Source organism: Ictalurus punctatus, chromosome 3, assembly GCF_001660625.3.
Source record: "Ictalurus punctatus breed USDA103 chromosome 3, Coco_2.0, whole genome shotgun sequence".
In the NCBI taxonomy this organism is placed as follows: Eukaryota; Metazoa; Chordata; class Actinopteri; order Siluriformes; family Ictaluridae; genus Ictalurus; species Ictalurus punctatus.
The window spans coordinates 13,784,552-13,810,421 of NC_030418.2; the positions used below are offsets into that span (position 1 = coordinate 13,784,552).

The 25,870-nt window shown below is 38.8% G+C and overlaps 2 protein-coding genes across 6 annotated transcripts in view; one reads left to right on the forward strand and one right to left on the reverse strand.

Annotated features, from left to right (window-relative positions):
- Positions 1 to 2,811: 2,811 nt before the first annotated feature.
- LOC124626812 (cep170-like protein) lies at positions 2,812 to 9,387 on the reverse strand. The gene is made up of 7 exons (XM_053679016.1): positions 9,360 to 9,387; positions 8,861 to 8,989; positions 8,805 to 8,830; positions 5,414 to 5,502; positions 5,225 to 5,312; positions 5,029 to 5,080; positions 2,812 to 3,121 (listed from the first exon to the last, which is right to left on the reverse strand). The coding sequence occupies exons 1-7, from the start codon at positions 9,385 to 9,387 to the stop codon at positions 3,000 to 3,002; spliced, it is 534 nt and encodes a 177-aa protein (XP_053534991.1). The 3' UTR covers positions 2,812 to 2,999.
- sdccag8 (SHH signaling and ciliogenesis regulator sdccag8) overlaps positions 8,969 to 25,870 on the forward strand; it is a 56,555-nt gene continuing 39,653 nt past the window's right edge. Inside the window, exons 1-14 of one of the 5 annotated variants that reach the window (XM_017464170.3) lie at positions 8,970 to 9,095; positions 9,266 to 9,527; positions 11,520 to 11,657; positions 11,751 to 11,833; positions 12,393 to 12,506; positions 13,942 to 14,067; positions 14,175 to 14,279; positions 14,811 to 14,875; positions 14,962 to 15,153; positions 16,863 to 17,001; positions 20,502 to 20,654; positions 23,055 to 23,189; positions 23,617 to 23,733; positions 24,003 to 24,145. In XM_017464170.3, coding sequence (XP_017319659.1) covers positions 9,464 to 9,527; positions 11,520 to 11,657; positions 11,751 to 11,833; positions 12,393 to 12,506; positions 13,942 to 14,067; positions 14,175 to 14,279; positions 14,811 to 14,875; positions 14,962 to 15,153; positions 16,863 to 17,001; positions 20,502 to 20,654; positions 23,055 to 23,189; positions 23,617 to 23,733; positions 24,003 to 24,145 — 1,574 coding nt within the window. In that variant the 5' untranslated portion in view covers positions 8,970 to 9,095; positions 9,266 to 9,463. Of the gene's footprint in view, positions 9,528 to 11,519; positions 11,658 to 11,750; positions 11,834 to 12,392; positions 12,507 to 13,941; positions 14,068 to 14,174; positions 14,280 to 14,810; positions 14,876 to 14,961; positions 15,154 to 16,862; positions 17,002 to 20,501; positions 20,655 to 23,054; positions 23,190 to 23,616; positions 23,734 to 24,002; positions 24,146 to 25,870 lie in introns of those variants that run through there. The other 4 variants (XM_017464169.3, XM_017464171.3, XM_047154293.2 and 1 more) reach the window with 4 other exon arrangements.

Genomic DNA, 25,870 nt, shown 5'->3' on the forward strand with positions numbered 1-25,870 from the left:
AATGTAGTGTAAGGGAACAAAATGCTGTGCAACTTTCCTCACTTTCACTCACATTTGTCACAACGTGAGGGTTCACAACAAACTCGGTGGGAGGATATGCAAGTGAATGTAACGTTAATGGTCAAAAACTGGAACTGACGTTAGCCTAACCTACTTCGTGGGTATGCAAATATCAACAGTTAATTGACATTCTTAAGAACAAACCAAGCCATGGTATGATGCCTTCTATACTAAGCTAAGTTTAACTACTATTTAGGTATCTAGTTACTTACTGTCTGAAAAAAAGCTTGTATGTTCTGCTTAATGGAGGATTTCTAGGACAACATCTGACTCCATGGTGAGCACCGTTTTGATTTACGAGCCTCACATCTGCGCCTCTGCAAAACTCGACCTCCAATTATGCTGCTACTTTAACGAATGTAAGTCTGAGTGTAAGTGTGAGTCATATAGTGCAGAGGTGGACAAATCACTAGACCCAGCGACCTGGGACAAGCAAATTACGTATCTGTTTTTCATTCACATTTGTCCAGCGGACAAGCAGGTTTAGTAGGCTGTTGATATAACTGTCACCAGAGTTTCCAGCCTCAAATAATGTCTTTACAACACAGTTCATAGCTTAAATGTCCGGCAAAGTCTTTCTGCCTTTTTTTGTCAAGGGCACAAGCATGATATGCTTCATCAACAGAGAGTAATCAAGAGAGGATAAAGACTATGAATACAATAAATTGCTCGCTCACAAGGATTCAAGTACTCGGTTATTTTCCATATAATAATGCAGAGTCATGGATCATTAGCTCTCGATACTGTTGAGTAAAATTATGTTAATTGACGCTTTTTAGCCTAGGACATGGGATTGGGCAAGTGCATAGGACCTTTCAGTAATAAATTTAAGATGAGTCCTTTTCCAGTGTGGTAATGACAAATCAATAAGAATATGCTATTGTCAAGTTGCTGTAGTGAATCTGGGTACCCATGATACCTCGGAGCCAAGAACAGAAATGTATGGGTGGAGGTTGATGCAGACCATTGATTGCAAATGCAATCATGACAGAAATGTTATACACTATATGGCCAAAAGTATGTGGTCACCTGACCATCACAGCCATACGTGTTTTTTTTGAACATCCCCCTTTGCTGGTATAATAACCTCCACTCTTCTGGGAAGGTTTTCCACTACAATTTGGATCCTGGTTGTGGGGATTTGTACCCATTTAGCCACAAGAGCATTAGTGAGGTCAGACACTGATGTAGGACGAGGAGGCCTCGTTCAGCATTTCAGCAAAGGACCTACAGGCCCCTCTTGCATCAATTAAGGGCACTGTTCATGACTCCACTTCAATAAAAAATTATTTTTAACTGTATAGTGTGTTTACTCAGGTAGCATTTGTTTTGTTATATATTTTTTGAGTATCTAAAACAATATGAGAAATCAGGATGGGGCAAATACTTTTTCACATTGGAGGCAGACAACCACAACAACACAAAAAAGATCACAATCTAGATACCTACTTATATAAGATTGGACAGTTTGGAATATAATAAGCGCCTTGAAAAATATTCAATCACTCCTATAGCCCTTGACCTTAGAAGAATGTATTCTGTATGTTCACATGAACAGAAATCTGATGCCTGAGGATTTGAGGACTGTCAGTTTGGCGGGACATGGCTGTTAATATCCCTTGCCGTATTTTTCGAACGGAGCCAGCAAGAAATAGCTGCATAATGAAGACTAGGTCTCGAGCCCAGGATTCAGCTGCCTAACCACAGGGAAATCATTAGAGGCGGCAAACGCCTGCAGGAGTTTGGGAACAAGCGCAACGTGGCAGACGACTCATGGTGCTGTACCACACCAAGGATTCCCTTAAACACACATGAAAGAGCTTTAGGCACTGGAAAGGGTGGCATGAACTAGCTCTGCTCTAGCAGACATGCACTTCTTAAACAACCCATCTAATCCAGAAAATCATTTGCTATTATTCTACAAGGCAGTCTATATGAGAGTCGGTGTTAAGACCTGATTTAGGAGTTAGTTTTTAACTAGAGAGCGCCGACCCTGATGGTTTTATGTGTGATGTTTAAAGACGCATGATGACTGAGAAGTCTGACTACTTTTTCTATCGGCAACGCTTTCCACAGGCTCTTCATGTTTGTGCCAATGGAGCAACATGCTTTGTCAGTGAGTGAAAGGGTGATTCGTCCATGCTGGCTCTGAGTGCATCCTCCCCCTCTCACAGCCTGAACAGTCAGGTTGTTTTAGACTGCGTGCACTCTGTGGGGAACAGGAAGTGTGGTGAAGGCTTCCTTCCATCTGCTCTGACTCCTCTCTCGGTCACTATCGACTTTTCAGAGAACACTGACTCACCTGTCTTGTGGAATGATATGACCGGAAATTGTGAGTTTGATTGACCGTAATTACTTTTATAGATGTTAGAATAAAAAATATATGTATTACTTCTCCAAACGTAAGTAACAGAACAATATTCTGTTTCAAAATGACTTTTCTCTAAATCTAATATTATAATATAATTACATTGTTCCTACATGGAAACCTCAGAAAGTCCCACATAACTGAAATAACTCCAGATGATGTAACAGCTGTGGGACTGTCCACGTCCCCATGACCTCATACCGTGATGCAAGAACTATCCATCTCTACAAAGATCATCTAACATCCCCTGAATACCAGCCTGTATCAGCAAACTCCCTTAAAGGATCAACATACCTCAGGGTAGACGTTCTGCATGTTATAATAAATGACTCGCGTGCAGCCGAATGAAATCTTCAAGAAACAACTGACTAACGTACGTAAATTTTATTTATTTATTAATTAATTTTTTTATTGAGAGCACTGAAAAGATTCCAAAACAAAACTGAAACACCAGCTAAAAAAATGTGCTGCAAAACATTCAAGGGTTATTAGAGATCCAGTTTGCTCAATTCTGAGGGTTCCTGTCCTTCACTTGTTAGTAATGGCACCTCTCCACTGGCTTGTGGATGGCTCAGTCCAGAGCTGGTTTGGAGGCTGTTTTGCTGGCTTTGGGTTTGGATTTGATCGGACTCACCAGGGTTAATCTGTTAGGAACATCGAGGGTTCCATCCGGGTCTACCATGATATTTATGGCTACAGAACAGACAGAAAGAGTAGTCTTAAATATATACCCCAAGTACATAAACATTTATATTAAATACCAATACTACATTAAAGCTCATTCCCAGTGTGCTGCTGTGAAGCCAAAAGTTAAGCAAGTTCACAGTATAAACTGGAACCAGAGCTTGTGCAGCGGAGAAGGAGGGTGTGTCTCTGTAGAGTCTCATCCATACTTATTGTGGATATGTTTACAGAATAAAGTTACAGTAACTGATAAAAAGAAATTCTTTGTGTGTAAGTATGCAGTGGGTTATCTTTCAGAATAAATTGAATACCTAATGAAACGGTGATTATTCGTCAACCTGCAGCAAATTATACTGTTTACAGCAATTACAGAGCTATGAGAAGGACGACAGATACTTTTCTCTGATAGGTCGAGCAAAAAGACAGTCTAATGAGGCTAGTGGTGAAACCATTAGCCATTTTTATATATAGTATTTCATCACATTTTTGTAAATATTTGATTATATCTTTTCATGTGACAACACTGAAGAAATGACACTTTGCTACAATGTAAAGTAGTGAGTGTACAGCTTGTGTAACTGTGTAAATTTGCTGTCCCCTCAAAATAACTCAACACACAGCCATTAATGTCTAAACCGCTGGCAACAAAAGTGAGTACATCCCTAAGTGAAAATGTCCATATATATGTGTAATATTATACATTTGAGGTCATAAGTTTACATACCCTTTGCAGAATCTGCAAAATGCTAAGAATTTAAAAAAGAGGGATCATAAAAATTCAATTTTTAAAATTTTATTTAGTGCTGCCCTGAATAAGCATATGTTTACACCTAGTCCACAAGACACAACAATACCTGAATTTATTACAAATGAACCCGTTCAAAAGCTTACAGACGACTGTGTTTATGTTTTGTGATAGTTGTTCGTGAGTCTCTTGCTTGTTCTGAGCGGTTAAACTGCCCAATGTTCTTCAGAAAAATCCTCCAAGTCTTTGATCATCCAGGTTTCCTATGTAAACTTATGACCTCAACTGTACATATAAATACTACAGAATAATAATAATAAAAACAACAACAACAGAAGTGTCACCTAGCTGGTAAGAGAGGATTAGCCATGCCCACATTAACACTATAGCCTGCACTTTCAGGCTCCATTTTGAAACCATACAACTATTCACATGCAACGAATATACCAACACCACCTACCAAATAATAGAGCTGCTGGCTGTGCTGTGTCAACTAAACCTTTGCCTGATCAAAACACCCAACTTCTATAATATATACATCATTCATTTACAGGAACCATTTATCCCGCTCAGGGTCACAGCTGATCTGGGGCCTAACTCGGCAACACTGGGCGTGAGGCGGGAATACACTCTGGATGAGAGGGTAATCCATCGCAGAGCGCAGAGAACCAGGCGCGCGCGCACACACACACACACACACTCTCGCTCTCTCACTCATTCATGCCTAGGGGCAATTTAAAGTCACTAGTTCACCTACTGGCATGTTTTTTCAGAGGTGGGACACCGAGAGAACGTGCACAGAGAGCTCAAGATCAAACTGAGGACCCTGAAGCTGTGAGGCCATAAAACACATATCATTGAGAAATATAATGGAAAAGACATTGACATAAATCCACTGTCTTTCTTGAACCAACAAAACACAATTAAACATGTTACTTGAAATGACTAGGATCTAGTATTCATTTATATTCATTTGTATAGGTCTGGGTGAGGTTATAAAGGGTACTGTAGCTGGCCACTAGAGGGCGTCAGTGACACTTGAGCGTCACTCTTTAATGGATATCATGTTGTCATACATAATATGGTATATACATGATGCTTGTAAGGTTCATGTAAATATCTCAACAGAGAAGGAAGAAGTAGGTCAAAACAGCACTGCTTTCAACCTCACCTTGGATTTGCTTTTCCACCCTCTTCAGCTCTGTTAGAATTGTTGAGATTTCCTATGAAAAATAACAGCATTATTAGTATTAATAATAATATTACAAAGTATTAAATGATATTCTGGAGATCTGATCAAATATCTCAGACTGGTGCTTTGATGTGCATACAGAGGATGAGTATACTGATTATGTTATTGAACACACCTTGTTAGTGGTTTTGAGAAGTGGTATATCACTCTCTGAGCTCAGTTTGCTCTCAATGTCGTTCCAGTTCCTGTCCTTGAACAAAATCCTTGATGATGGGAACACAAATATTATTCTTCAGTAAAATAACTGACATATTTCTGTGTTTTGTACTTGGTAATGATGAGTGTGAATGCTTTTAGTACTGACTTGATTTTGCCTGCTGTTTTGTCCACAGACTGGCGGATTTTGGAGGACAGCTGAGAGACTGATGTCAGCAGCAAGCTGTCTAGCACCGCCTACGAGATCAGATGACAGGACTGTAAGCATTTCAAACATAAAAACGCAACTATACTCCAGCGTGTAGATTGGTTTGAGGAAGTACGTGTATGTCCGCGCACAAGCTACACATTAAAAGATTACTTTAAATCATATTTAAAATTACTATGATTTAAAACTTTTATTTGACTATCATATAAAAAACATATCTATAATCTATCCAATCTATCCATATATATAATCCATAATAATCTATCCAATCTGTAGCATTCCCCAGCAAAAAACAAACAAAAAAAACCCCATTAAATCCCGTCTGGTTAATATTACAACCATTACCACTTTTCAGGCAGGATTTAATCTCCAAGCAGCTTTGCAAAATCTCAACAACCATTTGGCTTGTGCTTCGTCTAACACATTACACTGTTCTGCAGTAATGCCAAGTGAAACTCACTTTTCTCTCTAAACAAGTCATTACCACGTTTACCAGATGATTACACCAGGAAACCCCGTGCACGACTTTTAGAAACACTCTCCTGCTCTCCCACACCGGCTCTGAAGCTGATTCCCACCCTGTTCTCCCTCAGCACGATCTTTATCTCATTTTAACTACATCTCTTATATACTAATGCTGAAGGTATACAGTATAAAGGAGAGGTTGATCCAATCGCTAAGTAGACTATGTTTCTATATGGTTATAATAAACTTCTGAACGGTAAACACTTAACACTGGAGAATGATTAAATATTTCAAAACTGTAGACTTGACTGTAATCATTACTGTAACTACTATATAGTATGTTAAATAAACAACAGGTTTCTCTTTTGCGCAGATTATTTCCACAAAAGTTTACTATTTATTAATACTGTTTACAGAAACAGAATGCAATGTACTGTAAAATGAACATAATATTTGACTTCAATTAACAACCAAATGTATAGATTTTTAGAAAGAAATTCTTAAAACTACTACATTACCCACTACGTTTAATCAGTTTTATTCATGTCGATTTTGGAATTTGCAGCATTCTGTAAGTGCGCTTGAAAGCAGGCGTGTACCAACAAATGCTCTTTAATTGTTCAACAGGCAAAACAACAGATATGACTTAACAAAAAGTCATATTTTAGCGCCGTGAATCAAAATAACCACAAAGACACGTAGAACCTGAGGTTGTCACCAGGATTTCTGGTATGTACAGTACAGGGCATTTGTTAGAAGCTGAAACTTGATTATTGGTGGTGCTGAGACATCAAAAGGTCTCACTAAATACAGTTTTTAACTGGCTAGCTATCTCACCAATTTTTCAGATGAACGAGCTGACTTGCTATAATATGAGCTAATGAGAACAAGTTCTAATTGAAGGAGTTAAAAATAACTTTTAGTCATATATAATATCTAACTGTTTTAGTCAGGTCTAACTACTTTTATTTAAAAAATCAAAATCAAAAGTGCAAAGACAGTGAGCTGCCATAATATACTGAAAAAAATGTTGGGGTTGGGGGTTCGATTCCCGCCTCCATCCCACATGCATGGAGTTTGCATGTTCTCCTTGTGCTTCGGGGATTTCCTCTGGGTATTCCGGTTTCCTCTCCCTATCCAAAGACATGTGTTGTAGGCTGATTGGCATCTCAAAATTGTAGTGTGTGAATGAGCGTGTGTGTGATTGTGCCCTATATTGGGCTGCCACCCCATCCAGTGTGTCCCCTGCCTTATGCTCTGAGTCACCTGGGATAGGCTCCAGGCTCCCCGCGACCCTGTGTAGGATAAGCGGTACAGAAAATGGATGGATAGATAATTGGCTGTATGGTTATTATACTGTCACATCTGTGTCTGACTACATGCAGGAATGGATTATGAGACAATAGGCCCAAGGCATGGACGTCACCCACAAACATCCCCCACCGCCGCCCAAATAAGAGCAACTTTATGTAGAGGCTCTAGATTTGGGGCCCCCTGACTCACTGTGCCTCGGGGCTGTGCCTGGCAGTAATACATACTTGACTACATGTCACTGATTCCCCTCGTTATGTTTATGTTTGGCCATGCGCCTTTGTTTTGGTTCCTGAGTTCAGTTGATTAGCTTGGCTATTTATGCTCAGTTGTTTCTGTTCTTATATGCGAAATCTCCTAAACTAACATCATGCTCTTCCAAGCCTTGTTTTCAGCCTCAATATTTCCTGGTGTTCACCGTTGCTCGTGTACTCGTCGTTGATATGGATTATGTATGTTTACTTCTGACTACCTGTGCTCTGACCCATGCTACAGTCAATGTTACACTGTGAGTCGAGTCCAAGCTTGTGTCTACACGCTGTCTGGCTTGACCTTGTGTTTTGACCCCAACCGGCTTCATTATTTACTGATTTAGCCTTGTCTAGTTTATGCCTACTTACTAATAGTCAGATCACCTGACTATTTGTCTGCCTCTCATTTCTGAGCATTTGCCCAGCCCATTGGTCTGCTTATTACATTGGGTTGTTTTTTTTAATTAAAAATAGAAAACCTATATTTGCGTCCATCTGTCTGTCTCATGACACGTACTGAAGTTTTTAGATTGCTCCATCCCTGTTCCAAATGTAAATAATGTATTGATATTCAAAGCATTTTGATTTTGTGCTTATAGTCTGTTGGGGGAAACTGGGTGTCACCAGTCAACAATGGCTGACCTGTTCAAGGATTTCTGCCTTTGTCTGTACACAAAGGCTTGGAGAATTCATTTTAATGACACATACCTCGAAACAAGATACCGATTTGTTTATCAGAAGAGTCTTCAACACATCATGATCAACGTTACCTAAATCTACACACGCTTTATTGCACATCTTTGGATTTTTTCCTACTAGGGATGTCACGAGAAACGATACTTCGGTACCAGGTCGGTACCAACATTCTTAAAACGTGACGGTACTTGTTTTTCTGCAGTCCGTTGATACCGTTTGTACCGAAAGTACCGGGGTTGCGATTCTTCCGAACTTGAAGGGGGCAGCAATTACGCGCAAGTGTTTTAGTCGGCCCACAACTAAACACACACGCTGGGATGCTACTTGCAGTAGACGCCGGTGGAAACATGTTTTTACGACCATCAGTTCTATCAAGAAAGACAATTTGAGCTGTCAGCTTTGCCTGATAAAGGACCCGTTCAAGAGGAAAGCTCACACCGCGGCCCCGGGTCACCGTGTAAACAACCAGAAGAATAATGTAGATGCCAACAATAAGCTAGGCTCGCGGTCTGCAAATATCTCCCAGCTACTAATGCATCGCTGAATACCACCACAAATAATATGTTTATATAGATTTCGATAGAACATATTAGTTACATATAACTTACTCCTTTTCTATTCTGCACAGGCGTTTTTATTATTATTATTATTATTATTATTATTATTATTATTATTATTATTATCGTGTAGCAGTTAAACAGTTTTTCAGTGCCCTGCCCAATGCGTGGCTCCTGCGGCTCTGGTTGGTCGGGAATAACGTTATTCTTACCAAACAGCGGCGACACACGGCGGGCTCAGACAGAGAGAGAGGAGGCGGAGATCATCAGCACTGCCAGCGTAACCAGGGGGAGGGGCGTTCCAACTCCCGGAAGCACATACAAACTCTAGGCAACGTACTAGTAATTTATTATTATTAGTTACCTACCGTAATTAATATGTTTAATGTGTTTGTAATATATATAGTGTTGAATAGTGGTTCAACCTATAAGATTTTTTTACTTTTACATTTATCTCCCTCTCTTGAAAATTCCACCATGTTGTAGTTTTTACTCTGTCCACCGCGGTTTAGTGAACACGAGGACGCTTTCTACAAAGGACTACAAAGGACTACATATCCCAGCTGCAACCACGACGTTTACGGAAGTGAGCTCTTCAGGTTCAACCGTTGCCGGCTGTGCTCGTTATCAACATATCGACTGTGTTAGAAAACTGAAACGGCTGCAGGGAAAGAATACCGTACTTTATTTCTCTTGAAATAAATGCTGAAATGAAGCCTTCGCTGGACTCCGACGAAGATGAAGAGATAGGAACTTATCAGAAGAAATTGAGAGGTGATGAGTGATTTGTTAGCTAGCCAGAATCACTGCAGCATCTCTGCGGATGTGTTGTTGTTATCATTAGTATTAGTGCTATTAAAATATATATTTTTTGTTTGCATAGTTTTAATTCATCTCGTGACTTGCAGCATAACAACACAAACGTTGTGCAATCAACCCCAAAGCGATTGAAATCTCCAGCTAGTTCATTAGTTAGGCAGAGACAGATTAGTTTGCTAGCATGGGCATTTTCCACCGAGAATATTTGATATGCCATTGAAATTGGTGATTTTGCATGTGTAATTATCAGTAGTGGTGGCCATATGTCTAATCAAACAAACAAACAAACAAAAACAGTCATATCACGATACATTAAATACATCTTCACCACTGCATACATATCATTCTGCAAACAAGAGCCAATATTATTTGTAGGGATGCACCGAATGTTCGGCAACCGAAATTATTCGTCCGAAAATAGCAAAAAAAAAAAAAAAAAAAGCACTTTTCCGTGAAAAGGCCGAATAAATTTGACCGAACGATGACGCGACCAAATAACCTAGCAACCAGAGTGAGACGCGAAGCTTTAATTGCAGCAAACATGTCGGCAGTGTGGAAGTATTTTAAGTGTCAGAGAAAGATGTAAGAATGGCCGTTAAAGAAGTAGGCATATGTCTAGGACAATTATTCATTTGTTGTGGGTCCATCCACTTTTTTGTACTCTTGTCAATGCACATTTTTGTTGTAGGCTACAGAGTGTTCCATTCTTTCAGCAGACAGTTATAGGACTAACATAGGCTATTCAAGGGGGGCTCAAAGATGACCACATCAAAATATTTTTATTTTTACTAATTTATTTATTTAAAGTATTATTTATTTATAGTAATATTTTGAAATGGTAGTTTTTGTAAATTATTTTTTCTTTGAAAAGCAAGATAAAATAGTAAAGAGCATATTTTGACTATTTAATTTATGCAATGGTGAAAAAAATGGAAAAAAACGTGAAAAAACTTGTTTGGTTTTTGGCCAAGTTTTTCATTATATTTGGCTTCGGCCAAGAATTTTCATTTCGGTGCATCCCTATTTTAAATACATCTTCACCACTGCATACATATCATTCTACAAACAAGAACCAATATTTATTTGAGTTTTTGTTCTTCCGCATGAATACAATTTAAAGTATTCAGTGAATAAAAATAGATGTTAATGACCTGTCAGTTAATTTTCACTGAGTCAGAAAGGAGTTACAGTATAAAAGCACTGAGACAAGACAATAGACACTTACTTTAAAAAGTGTATCATGATGCTATTATCTAGCTTTATCTACAGTCCTGGCAAAAAAAACCCCAAAACAATGGGCTAAGGCCATCATGAAAAATTTCAAATATTTAATGGTCTTAACAACAAATCATCAGTCAGAAAATGAGCAAGAATTAATCACGCACACTCCTGAGACGTCCTGTAACACCATTTGCTCATTTACATTGCAATTATTTATTTATTTATTTATTTATTTATTTATTTTTTGGGGGGGTCACTTCTATAGTCTTCTTGTACACAAAGGTAGCAAGTAGTTATGTGCATTTCACATTTAAGTGCAAAATGTTTGGTGTAAAATTCAAACTAACATGTCTGCGTTTACAAAATAAAAATAAAGTAAAAAAAATGAAGAAGAAAAACTCCAACAAAACAAAGGCAAGGCTTAAACATCTAAAGAAATCAAAGAGAAAAGCGATCCCTTTCTTGGTTACTTTATGTTTGTTTAATTTCCTGACTAATGATTTGTTGTTAAGACCATCAAAAGCTTAACATTTTGCCAATTTGTAGTGTATATCATATCGCCATATTGTCTAGCCCGAGTAAATAGAAACTTAAAACAAATATAAAGGCACGACATTGCTAAAACTTATGAGAGGAGAGGAGTCAATATGTTAAAAAAAAATAAATAAATAAAAAATAATCCAAGGTGGATGAAGACTTTACACTTTTATTATGAAATCGTTTCAGAGCGGGCCAACCGCAGTATTCAGCAGCTAAGCAGCATGCTGGTGAACCAGAGCTCCAATGCTGAGGCACTGGAGCAATCGAGCAGTCAGCACAGTCCACCAGAGAGCTCGAGACAACAAACGCAGCAGAGCGAAGCAGGTACAAATCTGCACAATTTACATTTTGGTCCGTGCCGACCTACTATAAAGAGGAAGGAGAATGCGCTTATCGTTTGTGCTTTTAATTTTTCAGTCAGTCAGCTGCGTTCATTGCTTCAGAAACAGCCGAAAGAAGTCAACTCTCCTTCACCTTCAAAAAGGAAACCTGTTCCAAAGGTAAGGTGTATGAGGTGTATATGGGTTGTTAACAAACATGAGATGAGATGAAGATTAAACCCAACCGCTGGACATGAGAATCCATATGGTTTTGTCTAAAACATCAGTGATGTATCAGAACAATATGATAATTCATTATTACACATCATTTTGTACTGATTTGACTTTTAGATGGCTTACATTGATCAGAAAATATTCTGCACAGCTAATGTTAAAGTAATAATAATAATAATGTTCATGATGTGTGAACAAAGCTTTTTAAGCGCACCTATTACGGTTTTGAAACGTGCCTAATTTTGTTTAAAAGGTCTCATACAATAGATTTACATGAATCCAAGGTCAAAGGTGTTATAGACTCTGGCTGAGGTAGCATGGTAAATTATAGTGTCTTCTGATTGAATGGAGGAACTTAGTCTGGTGATGATAGCGTCTGTCTGTAATGTACACGCATGTTTAAAGACCTTAATAGAAGGCTCGAGTCTTAGTTATCATGCATGATTTGTAATCATTTCACTAAGGTACTTATTAATTAAGCCCTTTGACCCTTTCTGCCTGGCAGAGAGAGACAGATGAAGATGATGGAAGTTTACCTCCAGTCCAGGATCTGGTCCCCATCATTCACAACCAGTCCGAGTACATCCAGCACCTTGAGGCTGAGGTCAAGTTCTGCAAGGTCAGTCCTCTTACCCAGTGTGGGATTCTGTCGTTGGTTTATATGATATGGTCTTGTTAAGCTACCCGTGTAAATATTGTTATATGCACTGTTGAGAAATGTAAAGAAATGCACATATCTGCTTGTTAGGGATCTCATGAGAACCGATACTTCGGTACTAAGGTGGTACCTACATTCTTAAAACATGACTGTACTTGTTTTTCTGCAGTAGTGTAGGTACCGATTGTAACGAAGGTACTAAGGTTGCAATTTTTCTGGACCTGAAGGGGTCAGCAAATACGCACAAGTGTTTAAGTCGGTCCACAAGTGGTGAAGAAGAAGAAGAACTACAAGCACATGTGAAAAACTACAGAAGTTTAGCTCCACCCCGACTCGTTGAGAGGAAAGATGGTTAGAGTTAAATATGGAAATACTTCACATTCGAGGCAGATGACAACAAACATATAATTGATGCCCTGAAGCCGGTGTGTAACCGATGCTGTCATTCATTTCAAACAAAGCGAGGAAACACCTGGAATTTGGCGAAGCACCTGAAAGATGTGCCCTATATTATGTTTGTTTGAGGCAGCTGGCATTGTTGCCATGAAACCAGTTGACATTATGCTCCATGTAATGTTTGTGATAGCCAGTTATTTGTTAACGACGCTAACGCATTGCAATGTTATAAACTACATCCTAATGGGTGACCATGCATCACCCGTGTCCTGTCAGCTAAATGTAGCCTAATGTCACTAATAATTATTCAAATGTTCATGCTTTTAATAAATCTTTTTTGGCCTGCCACGATATCAGTGAATTTAAACTAATGCTTGCATTCAGAGTATAAGGGGTGTGTGCGCACACACGTTTAGGAGTGACCTCCACTCATTGTCAGACAGTGTTTGATAACTAAAATATCCCCCTGTCTCTTTTTTGCCTGTATCAGCCATGAGGAGGATGTTCTCCAGAAGAGTTTTTAATTACATTTTTGAATTTTATCTTTATACCACATCGTGGTATCAACTTTGGTATCGAGTATCGTGTACTTTTGGTGGTATCGGTACCGACTACTACATTTTTGGTATCGTGACATCCCTACTGCTTGTACACTCACCATCCACTTTATTAGGAACAACCCCACAACCACGGATCTCTAATCAGCCGATCATGTGGCTGCAGCGCAATCTAAAAAAATCATGCAGATACAGGTCGAGAGCTTCAGTTAATGTTCATATCAAACATCAGAATGAAGAAAAAAGTCTGCTCTCTATGACATGGATGTTGGTACCAGATGGGCTTTCTGATGTTTGATGTGAACATGAACCAAAGCTCTTGACCTGTATCTGCATTATTGACCTGTATATGCATTGTGCTGCTTCCATATGATTGGCTGATTTAGAGGATGATGAGTGTATATATTTATAATGTGTTTTTTTTTTTTCATTTCCTTGCAAAGGAAGAACTGATTGCGTTGAAGCAGCGAATCAGAGTAGTAGTTGTAGAGAATGAAAAACTGCATGAGGAGATCAAGGCAAAGATGTTAGAAGACACTCTGAAGGATTACACTCTCCTGGATGGCACGGTAATTAACATTTGGAAATAGATTTGAATGAATGAACTTAATGACCCTGTTACACACTATGCAGATCTTTGTTTACGGTTTCTACTTCTTAATGTGATCATTTTCAGGTAAATGCTGAAACTTCAGTAGATAAAGTTACCTCAACACCAGCAGCAAAACCGAGATGGGATTTCATTCAAAAATCAGAAGATAAGAAGTGGGAAAAAGAACTGGTATGTGGCTGATACTTAAGTATCAGTTTAAGCATCACCTTACTTTTAGGAAAGTCAGAACAACTGGAGTCCATATTGCTCTGTGTGTGTGTGTGTGTGTGTGTGTGTGTGTGTTATAGGGATGGGCGATATCTTATTGTTTGCGATATATCGGTAGAAATTCTCCCTACAATAAGAATTAATTTTCCCGCGATAGTAACGATAAAGCCTAGTTGATGACGTATGATGGTGTGCGACCCATTCGCAGCTCATGTGCAGAGCAAAAACAAGTACGGCAGAAAGTGGATGAGAAGCTGAGGAGGAGTTTATCATTAAACGAGGAGCTACCTCTACAACCTGTGTTTCTGATGCTCTCAAGATCACAGATATCACTTGTAGCCAAAAACAGTGGTGCATGGTACTATAGTTATATCATCACTGATAGCGTTATCACAATAAATACCAGAAAATATCGTGATATAGTTTTAAATCCATATTGCCCATCCCTAGTTTGTTAATGCTTGTCTAACACTCATTCTCTTACTGATTCAGGAGCAGTTAAGATGTTTGTACCAAGCACAGACTGAAACGCTAGAAGCTCAGGTAGTTTCACTGAAGTAAGTGCTTTCCTGATTTACAGAGTCCATCAAATCCCAACTGTATTCCTCATCAGTTCTCAAGCAGCTCTGACTTGTGTGTTCAGGAAGGAATTGGTGAGCTCTCAGACAGAATGTGAGGACCTGAAGGAGCGTTTGAGGCATAAGGAAGCGATGGCAAGTGTATTGGCGGCTGGTCAGCGTGTCGGGGGTCTGTGTCTGAAATGTGCGCAGCATGAAGCTGTACTGGCAGAAACGCACTCCAACATTCACATCCAGGCCATCGAGCGACTCACCAAGTGAGCGGGACGCTTTTGTCGTACAAAATATTAAACCTCTTAAAAGCCATCAGGTTTGTCTGGATTACAAACGACTCTTTGTAAGACAGTATTTTTTATTCCAAACCAATATGCAAAGTCAATTTTTAAAGTCAAATGAACATTTCATTATTTGTCAACAGATTTTTAAATAAAAACAACTATTAAAAACTGAAAAACGCTGTTAGCATAAGTATTCCAACCCCATTGGACTACTACCAGCGTTGGGCACTGTTCCTCGCAGATTTGCTCCAGGTGCTTCAGGCTGGTTGGTAGTACCACAGATTCTCAGTGGGATTCAGCTCAGGAATTTGATTGGCCCCTGTTGAGCATTTGCCCTTTTTGTTTTGAACCAGTCCTGCCTTTCTTTTCCTTGTGTTGGGACCATTGTCCTGCCAAAAGATGAAGTTTAAGGATGGTGTTAGGGATGGTGTTAATCCTGTGTTAGGATTGCACCACACGTACCTCTTTGAAAATACTGCATCTCGATCTTGCTCTCATTACACCAAAAACCACATCGTTACTGGGTCACTCATGCGTACATATGGCTCTTCTTGAACAATGGCTTCTTTCTAGCTACCCTCCCATACAGTCCTCAGTTATGCAGAGCTCTTGAAACGGTTGTCTGGTGCACCTTCACTCCACGCTGTACTCCACTGTACTCTGAGTGACTTGGTCTCACTGTGGCATCTCTCGCCAGTCTCCATCTTGTTTTTGTGCTGAGTTTTGAGGGACGACCTTGCCTAGCTAGAGCTTGGGGGGTGTGATGCTTCTCCCACTTCCTCACTTTTGATCCAACACAGCGTATTGGGCTGTCCAGCTTCATAGATATTAGTTCAAGTTATGAAATTCTATTACTTTATCTTTAACTTCCTTAAAATGCTCATCTTAGTCTTCATTTTCTTGCCTTTCCTTTAGCTTGACAACTGAGGTGTTTTTTGTTTAGAACACGGAAGCTATTGTAATATTGCATAGGTGAAGGCTACGTCTATTGTCTCTGGGTTAATACAATATTTTTTGTCTGGAGCACTTAAAACCGTGGGGTCGAATACTTATGCAAGTAGCATTTTTCAGTTATCTTTGAAATATTTGCCGACCAATAATTGAGTTTGACTTTGAAATTTCACTGTAAAAGAATATGAGTTTGCAATAAAAATACTGTCAGGAAGAGTATATTGTCATTCAGACAAATCTGATCAATTCCAGCAGGCTTGAATACTTTTGCAAGACACTGTATATCAGTTCAAGTTGTGTTTACGTAGGAATAATTACATAGACATGTAATATAGACTTAATGATTGCGAATATGTGTAAAGTTAATAGAAAGTCTGTTAACAGCAGTTGTATGGTTGATTGTATATTGATTGTTTTTGGTTCTTTTTAATCGAGTATTTAAGCTCACAGCAAGGTTAAAGGGAGAGCTGATATTGATTTTCTTTATGCAGTAGACCAGTTGATCTATTGATTAAGTGCTACAATGGAGCAGTCAGTCTCTAAATGGACATTATAAATGCAACGTTCAAACTAGGAGGCTTGGTAGTTTTCTGACTGGTGAACACATTGTGTTCGTTTAGTTTTAAATAGAATGACCTACTGACCCAGATGTTAGTTTTTAACATACCTGAAAATCCTTAGGGATTAAAGATCTTTTTTTTTGCTGGGTCTGTGTGTTTGGGGTATGTTTACGGTAGAGAGCGAGACGAGCTGATGACGGCGCTGTGCTCTCTGAGGGCCAGTCAGAGCGAGGTGCAGCAGAGGGAGTGGGCTGCTTATCATCAGGTCAAACAGGCTGTGGAAATGGCAGAGGAGGCTAACTTGGAGAAGACCAAGGTGAGAACACGCACCTTGCATCTGTATCACCAGTCACTGGGTCCGTAGGGATGTCTGCATCTATCATAAAACAATAGGAACTCCTAAACTGAGCAGATAAATTCTAAAAACAGCCAAAAATGCTGAAATATCGGGTTCTGGATAAAAATTCTGGAAGTAAAATACTTTGAGTTCTCTGGTTGAAGAAACTATAAATATATATTTTATCAAAATGATGTGGAAATATTGCTGTCTAACCTTTCCTTGGCTGGCTGCCTCCAAAGATCAAACAAAGATGGTGTAACAAACCCAGAGCTTAAAAACAGTACAGATATCTACAAGTTGCTACCTAAACATGCCTTTCTCACAGTTACGCATCGATCCAGTTATTGGATAGCTACGTTCCATAGCAACACAGACAAATGATTCATCCGTTTCTAATCTGACATCAAAGCGCTGACACATTTCTCCATTGTAAATGTGTCATTCTTTGGTAAAGTGTTTAAAGTTTTAAAATATTACAATTGATGTACTTTAATTATTGCGATTAAATTCAATGCAAATTAATAAACAGCAGTCGCTTTTTGATTATCAGTGTGTCAGTGTCTCCGTGGAGTCAGAATGAAATATTTAATGCAGTTTATCTTTTATACAGTTATACTGAATGTACAAACATTTGCAGCAGCGTGAAGGCCAGGATTGAAAGAAGAAAATGGATTATTAGATTTAGAACTAGAGATGCACCTATACTAAATTTCTCAGCCAATACCAATAACCGATACCACTAGTTCTGCCTTTTATGTCTTCTTTTAAATTAATAATATTAATTCCACAATTCTGAAAGAAATGCAAATAAAAACTTCATTCTCTCCATTTCAACGGGTCTCTCCATTTTCACCATGTTCACATTTCACAGTAACAGGTCTCCTAAATAGAAAACACATTACTCTAATTAACACATTTAGTAAATTCTGAAGATTAAAGTAAGATTTCTTAACTTCTTAAATGTTATTAAGTCATATTAACACTCAGTGCGTTTACATGGACAACAATAATCCACACTTAACCCGATTAGGACAATACTCTGATTAAGAAACTACCATGTAAACAGCAATTTTTAATGACCTTAATATGACTAAAGTCATACTTGAAGTAAACACTAATCGAATTAAGATATGTGGAGTACTCCTGTTTTAGTCGCATTATCGAGGTGTATTACAGACATGTAAACACCTTAATCACATTATTAATGTTGTGTGAGAGTTTTCGCCACATTTTGCAACAGGACACGATCACACACGGCAGTGCTCAACCATTTTACGGCGAACAAGAGAGCACGGCTGCGTCCCAAACCGCATACTTGCCTACTAGTGGCCTGTAGTGGGGAAAAATACATGTATCTCGGCTACTATATAGACGGTAAGTACGCGGTTTTGGACGCAGCCCACGGCTTCAAGCAGTTGTCTATTTGCACGTATAGCATGACAAATCATTGACTGCACTTAAAGCGTTCGTAAAAATTTAAATAAAAACACCCAAAACTGTATACGGTACCATAACGAAGACGAACTGTATGTTGTAGGTGAAATTCTGGAGGGACGTTGGACAGTGTGCCGCGGTGACGTAATGACGTGTGACGTTAATCTAATTATGTTCGATAACATGTAAAATGGGTACATGAAAGGAGTATTCTAAAAGCGACTCATGTAAACAACTTAATCACATTATTATCTTCCACAGTAAGGTCAATAATTAGATTACTGCTGTCCATGTGAACGTAGTCATTGACTGAATTCTAAAAAACCTCCTGTTAGTCTTCACATTCACTCACCACAAAGAAAATACAATTCTACTTCATCATTGACATCAAACTGGTAATATATAATTAGGGCTGCAACTAACGATTATTTTCATAATCGATTAGTTGGCAGATTTTTTTTTCTTCTTTTTTTCGATTAATCGGATGGGGCAAACTTTCAGGTTAGTAAAAAACTAATGTGTTCCATTTGAGACGATTTCAACTTTCTAAAATTCATACACTAGACCAGTGGTTCTCAGTCTTTTCTGAGCTTTGGACCCCTAGCATATTTCGAACAATCCACAAGGACCCCCTCACTCCACAACAATTATAGACTATATATTTAAAAGTCATTCCTATATATGTTGCTTTATTTGATTAATATTTAACATTAATAATATTAACATTAAAATTGAATCAAAACATTTCAAGATTTTATTTTTTACATTTTATTCTTGGTGTGACATTTAATTTGACTCTGAATTGTCCTTTGTTTATTTTATCCGTCAATGCGACACTTGAACTTCTCTACAACTCATAGGTTTTTGCAAATTTTCATTTGTAAATAAATTTAAAATAAATCCATCAATGAACGATCATCAGCTGAGCTTATGTGATATTTTCGAATAACCAAATTGATTAATTTTAAAACATCTCATTTGAATATGTTTTTATACATTTAACAAAAAATATATACATAATATTATTTAAACGTATTTAAAACTTTCCTACGGACCCCCTGCAATTACACCATTGGTTGAAAAACACTGCACTAACCGGGTAGTGCGGAGGGCATATTGAAAGTGTATAGTACGTCATTTGGGACACAAGTTTAGTATTTACTCTCCGGAGTGTGTTTTCGGAACAGAAGTAACGTAATGAGTAAATCTCCCCCGTGCTGCGCGCAGACCAACTAATCGATAATGAGATTCATTGACAACGATTTTCATAATCGATTATTATCGATTTTATCGATTAGTTGTTGCAGCTCTATATGTAATATAAACTTTTTTATATATTTACATTAACTGGGTATGAAATATATATTACTCTACAAATATATTTTTCTGTGCATTATATATATTTTCTTGTGAACTCATCTTCATTTAAATCTTTCAACGGTGTACTGGCGCTTTAATTCAGCTCGAGCAGCGTGGCAAAAAAATTAAAAATTTGACTCGACGCTGAAACTCCGGCTTTACTACAGCGTACGGTGTAAACTTTTACTGGTGCAGAGATTACAAACGGTAGTTGTCATCATTCCACACGAGACATCTTTACACAAAGCATGAAATCAATGTGTTTTCCCGCCCACTTTTGATTGACAGGATATAATTGGCCCTGATCATCGGATGTTTTTAAACTATTGGCCGATAGCGTGAAAAATGGCCTTTATCGGCTGATACCGATTATTGGCTGATACATCTGTGTATCTCTAATTTAAACACGTGTGTTCATTGAAATCTGCGGTGCAGTTGTTTAGAAGTTTAGGAATGTATGACTAAGGAAATTATATCTTTAATGTGAACATCTGATCTTAATGGTGCAGCTGTGTGCAGACACAAGACCACTAAATATGTAGTACCTAACATCACGCAACACCCAACGTATTGCAATTTTTAACAAGAAAGTTATCTTTAATGTTGGCTGTTCTAAATGCGAAATGCTGATAATGAATTGAAATGCCGCTTTCTCTCCCTGCGTGTTACGGGTGTTTTCCCAGGCAGTAGTACATTGTGAGCACGTCCTTGCTGAGCTGGCTAGGCAGAGGGAGAGACTGGAGAAGGAACTTGCTTTAGAACAGGAGAAGATTGTGCAGGCGAGGGATGCAGCCCGGTCCGAGAGCAAGAGGGAGAAAGAGGAGCTCGCCCAGATGGTCAGTACTTTCAGCAGAATGGATTATTCTCACAAATGCAGACCTGCCAACCTTCATACTTTTTTTGTTGTTGTTGTTTTTTGCATTGGACCTCCAAATTTGAACACTGGCGTACCACTGGCGTTCCAATCCCCAAATTAAAATAGTAGACATATGAATCTGGAATGACTGACAGTTGCACAGTGTATTGAACTCCCCAATATTAACTGACCCCCTGGAAGCCCCACCCCCTTTCCTCGTCTTACATTAGTAATGCCTTGTCTCAGCTCAATTTTCCTGATTAGAAGATGCAGCACCCTCTCTGTCAAGGTTAATGCAGAATATTTTGGAATCAATTGTGAAATTTATCATTAATGTGAAATACAGTCTATTAGTGTTCGAGCCTCATCTTTGAGCTATAAGACAAGAATATATAGTAGTTAACATAAGTTATCTTTTAACATTTTATTAGGGGTGTCACCATAAATGTTCTAAAAATGGACAAAAGCTCATCTTTGTGGCAGGAAAAGAAATGAAAGTTGACCAAAAAGAAAAAGGTTAAATAGGCCTGCAGTAAAAGTTAAATCTAACACTTCAGAGATGATTTTAATGGTCATGATAATTAGAAAGTGAACTACAGCAGAACTACTGCTGCTAAATTTTTATTATTATGCATTATTCCTCTTTGGGTTGGCAAGTCTGGAAATATTTTTTATGCATACATATAAACTATTAACAGTGCTGTGAAAAAGTATTTGCCCCTGATTTCTTCTGTTTTTGTGTATATCGCATACTAAACTGTTTCAGAAATTAAAACTAAATCTAAGATAAAAACAAAGACAACCTGAGTAAACACAAAATACAGTTTTTAAATGATAGTTATTTATTGAACAAAAAAGTTATCCAATACCAACTGCGCCCGTGTGTAAATGTATTTGTCCCTGTAGTTACTAATTCCCCAAATCTATGAAACTGCATTCATAATGAGGTTCAGCTGGACTAGACACATCCAGGCCTGATTACTACAAACCCTGTTCAATCAAATCAACACTTAAATAGAACTTTTTCAACAGCATGAAATTGGTTAAAAGATCTTACTCAGTAACACACTATGCCAAAATTGAAAGAAATTCCAGAAATGATGAGGAAGAAGGTGACTGAAATACATCAGTCTGGGTTACAAAGCTATTTCAAAGGCTCTGGGACTCCAAAGAACCACAGCGAGAGCCATTATCTCCAACTGGAAAAACTCTGCACAGTAGTGAACCTTCCCAGAAGTGGCAGACTTTCCAAAATTCCTCCCAAGAGCACAGCAACGACTCATCCAGGAAGTCACAAAAGAGATAAGGACAACATCAAAGGACCTACAGGCCTCTCTTGCGTCAAGAAAGGTCACTGTTCATGACTCCACTATCAGAAAGACACTGGGCAAAAATGGTATCTACGGAAGAGTGGCTAGGTGAAAACCACTGCTAACCCAGAAGAACATTAAGACTCGTCTGAATTTTGCCAAAACACACTTTGATGATCCTCAAACCTTTTGGTAGAATGTTCTGTGGATTGATGAAAGTGAAACAGTTTGGAAGACAGGGTTCCCATTACATCTGTGGTAAACTAAACACAGAATTCCACCAAAAGAACATCATGCCTACGGTCAAGCATGGTGGTGGAAGTGTGATGATGTGGGGATGCTTTGCTGCTTCAGGACCTGGGCAACTTGCAGTAATTGAGGGGAACATGAATTCTGCTCTCTACTAAAGGAAAATTTCCGGTCTTCAGTCCGCAAGTCGAAACTCGAGCAAGTGGTTTATGCAGTAAGACAATGATCCAAAGCATAGGAGTAAGTCCTAGTCCTAGAAGTAAATGAAAGACTGATCTCCAGTTATCAGAAGCGTTTCAGTTATTACTGTTAAAGGTGGCACAACCAGATTTTAAGTTTAAGGGGGCAATTAGTTTTCCACATTGGTGATAAGTTTTCGATAATATCTTTTGCAACAGTAAAATAAAAAAAATAAAATAAAAACTGTATTGTGTGTGTACGCAGGTTGTATTTCGTTTGAGGATCTAAAACTATTTAGTATGAGAGATACACAAAAACAGGAAATATTTTTTCACAGCACTGTATGTTTCTAAATTGTTAGAGTTGTTGATGCCCTCTGGTGGCTCAACTAATATATAATAGTGCTCATGAGATAAGATTTAAAATTCAGTCAAAAATTAAATAAAATAATAAAAAGCTTTATTTGCTAGTAGCCATTGTTTTTCTGCAAATTATTGCTTGTTTTATATATGTTACATATGCCATCCTTTACCAAATTATCTGGAGTCCTATGACATCAGTATTTCAATTTTCAAAAATGTTTTCCTACAGATTTTACTCAGCAAAACAGCACAAAGCAGTGTGTGTTCCTTTTGTTCCAGGTGACCTCCTTGACATGCAGAGTGGCTGAGCTAGAGGGACTTTTGGATCGAGGAGACCGAGAGAGGAACTCCCTCAACACTCAGCTAGAGGAGGCCTTTAAGAAGCTCACCGCTCAGGAGACTGATAACAGCAAGGTACAGAAAGGACACACGCAGGGAATTCAGTAATGCTCATGGTTTTATTTAATCGCTTCACCACAAATGTTCTGGTCTATGCACCATGCCATTCTCGTATGAAAGTAAACTGAACATGAACAGTTTTAAATAAATTAGTGTAATATGCTTTTTTTTTTTTTCCTTTGGAAATGACTTGTAATGGAAATAAACTAACACCAGATGGCAGTAGAGCTATGTAAATGGCAGAATTTTATTTCTGCACCTATTGAGTAGGATTGTGTCGAGCTGTAAAAGTGTCCTCTTACTCATTTGATGTTTGGACTTGTGTGTAGAATTGAACCCTGGAGAACTGACAACTTTTTTTTAACAGAATATGAATGTTACAGTTATGACGAGTGATCCTGGATGTAAGTGTTGTCGTAAACCTTATGGCACTTTGTTATAGGTGTGTGGGGAGCTGCGCTACCAGTTGAGCCAGGCCCAGCTTAAGAGAGAAGAGGCTGAGAGGGAATTACGGGACTCGCGCTCTAAACTGGGCCGGCAGCTTGAGTTAGCACAACAGGTAAGAGATTGCTTGGGTTCAGGGTAGATATTAAGTAGAAATGGTCAGTTTTGAATCATGTGGTTTGTGGAATTATGTTAGACACATTTATAATTCAGAATACAAGCTTACTAAAATAAACAGTACTTGTTGGGAAAAAAATGAGAAAATGGTTACAAGTATGTGTGTTAATGCCTACTTGCTCTCTGTCTCTTGCTCACTCTCTCTCTCTCTCTCTCTCTCTCTCTCTCTCTCTCTCTCTCTCTTTCTCTCTCTCTCTCTGGTTTCAGGAAGTGCAGAAGCTGGGTGCAGAGCTGAGTGGCAGCCAGCAGCGTTTGGAGGAGGCCCAGAGGGCAGAGGGCCGAGCTCGGACGGAGGCAGCCGGCCTGGCAGAGGGGCTGAACCGCGCCCAGCGCCAACTGCACCTCACCAGGTAACCCCCTTAATCCTATTACATGCCACAACACTGCGCCCGTCCACACGCTGTGCTCAATGCAGTGCCAGCGGCCCGGCTGGAAGGCACCCGCACTTTATTAAAACGCCACAGTACACCATGTGCCAGGGGAACAGGGCCGGAGAGAGTGGGTACACGCTGACCCTCCATAACGTCACCACACAGCGCTGCACTCTGTTTCTTGGTTTTAAAGCTAATTGATCAAGATACTTCCGGTGTTGTTTCTGAATTGGGCTTAGAGTTGATCCTCAAAATTCTGCGAGGAGCCGTGAGGCTTTTTAAGCGCAGCGTTGCAGTTACGTCTGTTTTTGGAAAGAGATTGTTTGTTTATTGCAGAAATTTCACTATTTACTCTGAAATGATCCGATCTTGTTCCCCATTCGAAAAAAAGGCAGTATTACTCATGTTAAAGAAGTCTAATTTTACACCATTGAGTAGTGTAAGCAAAGCATCAATTTACACGTTCACTAATTTACATTAACATTATAGGAGTGCCAAGCTCAGGAGGGCATGTTCTATCACCAGACTAACATGTGGCAGGGCGGTAAGTGTTCCTGCAATCTTGCCAGAGTGTGGTGGGAATTTTTTATTGATAAACTTTGTGATGAACCTGTGTGTCACTTTGGCTCAGCGGGATGACCCTAAGTGGGGTGCAGGAAAGACAAGTATAAGCGCACGTTCAACTGTTAAAGTTTATATATGCAGTTCTACTGCATATATGTAATTAGCATTTGTGTAAAAAGTGTCTTTAGGTTTCATTCCCTCACGCACCACCTTGATTCTGGTGTCAGCCAGTAGTGATGCAAGGCAATGAGGCATCCTCAGTCTCTGTGGATAAAATTCCAGGCCCTGTTTCTCAAGAGGTAGCATATGAGACAGCTGCAGAGGAGGGACAGCATCTGTTCACCAGAGGAATGACCCGAGTATTACGACACGGTCGTATATTGTTTATGAGGTATTGTAGGGAAACAGGCTGTTCGGGAACTGTTATAATTTGGACCATTTGTTTACATTTGCTTAAGTCACTGTGTACTTGGGAGGCTACATGATTCATCTTGACTGAACACCTCTTGTTCTGCATCGTAAGAGTGTAGCGATCAGCCGACACACAAAAAAATATTTAGTAATATCTATGTAATAGTTTTCTCTTTCTCTTTATACAATGTATATACATGTACACATGCATTTCTGCATATTTTCCGAGCTGTCCCAGATCTAAATCTCTGACTAACCACTCAGTAGTGCAAAACCTTTCTAATTGGCAACAACTGCTTGCATCCATTTTACTCCAATTTTAGTGTATAGATCCATAGTATATCATCTGGTCCTTATTATCTGATACTGGACTTTGGAACATTATCACAGAAGGCTGAAATATGCAAATGACTCCTTTAACACATTACTAAGTCTTTTATTGTTCCAGATGAGCATTTCAAACTGTGGAGGTTTTGATGAATCACACCATCACATAGAATTCAGGCAGCATAATTCAGACCACATTAAAGGCACACTCTTCTTCTCTTAAGGTGTCAAAAACATATTACCTCAATCCAACCCTAATCCACTCTGTGAAACTGTACTTGTAGCGAATTTATGGCATGCGGTTTCTAATTTCCATTATTTTTAATTGGAAATATTAATTCAATTCAATTTTATTTGTATAGTGCCTTTTACAATGGACATTCTCAAAGCAGCTATATATAT

Bases quoted from the DNA above. Each gene is read 5' to 3' on its own strand.
- LOC124626812 (XM_053679016.1), bottom strand. From the start codon at position 9,387: ATGTTGATAACGAGCACAGCCGGCAACG. The intron at 8,831-8,860 runs TAATAATAATAA...TAATAATAATAA, and splicing joins GATAATAATAATAATAATAA to AAACGCCTGTGCAGAATAGA. The intron at 5,313-5,413 runs GTCAGTACTAAA...CCCATCATCAAG, and splicing joins AAAACAGCAGGCAAAATCAA to GATTTTGTTCAAGGACAGGA.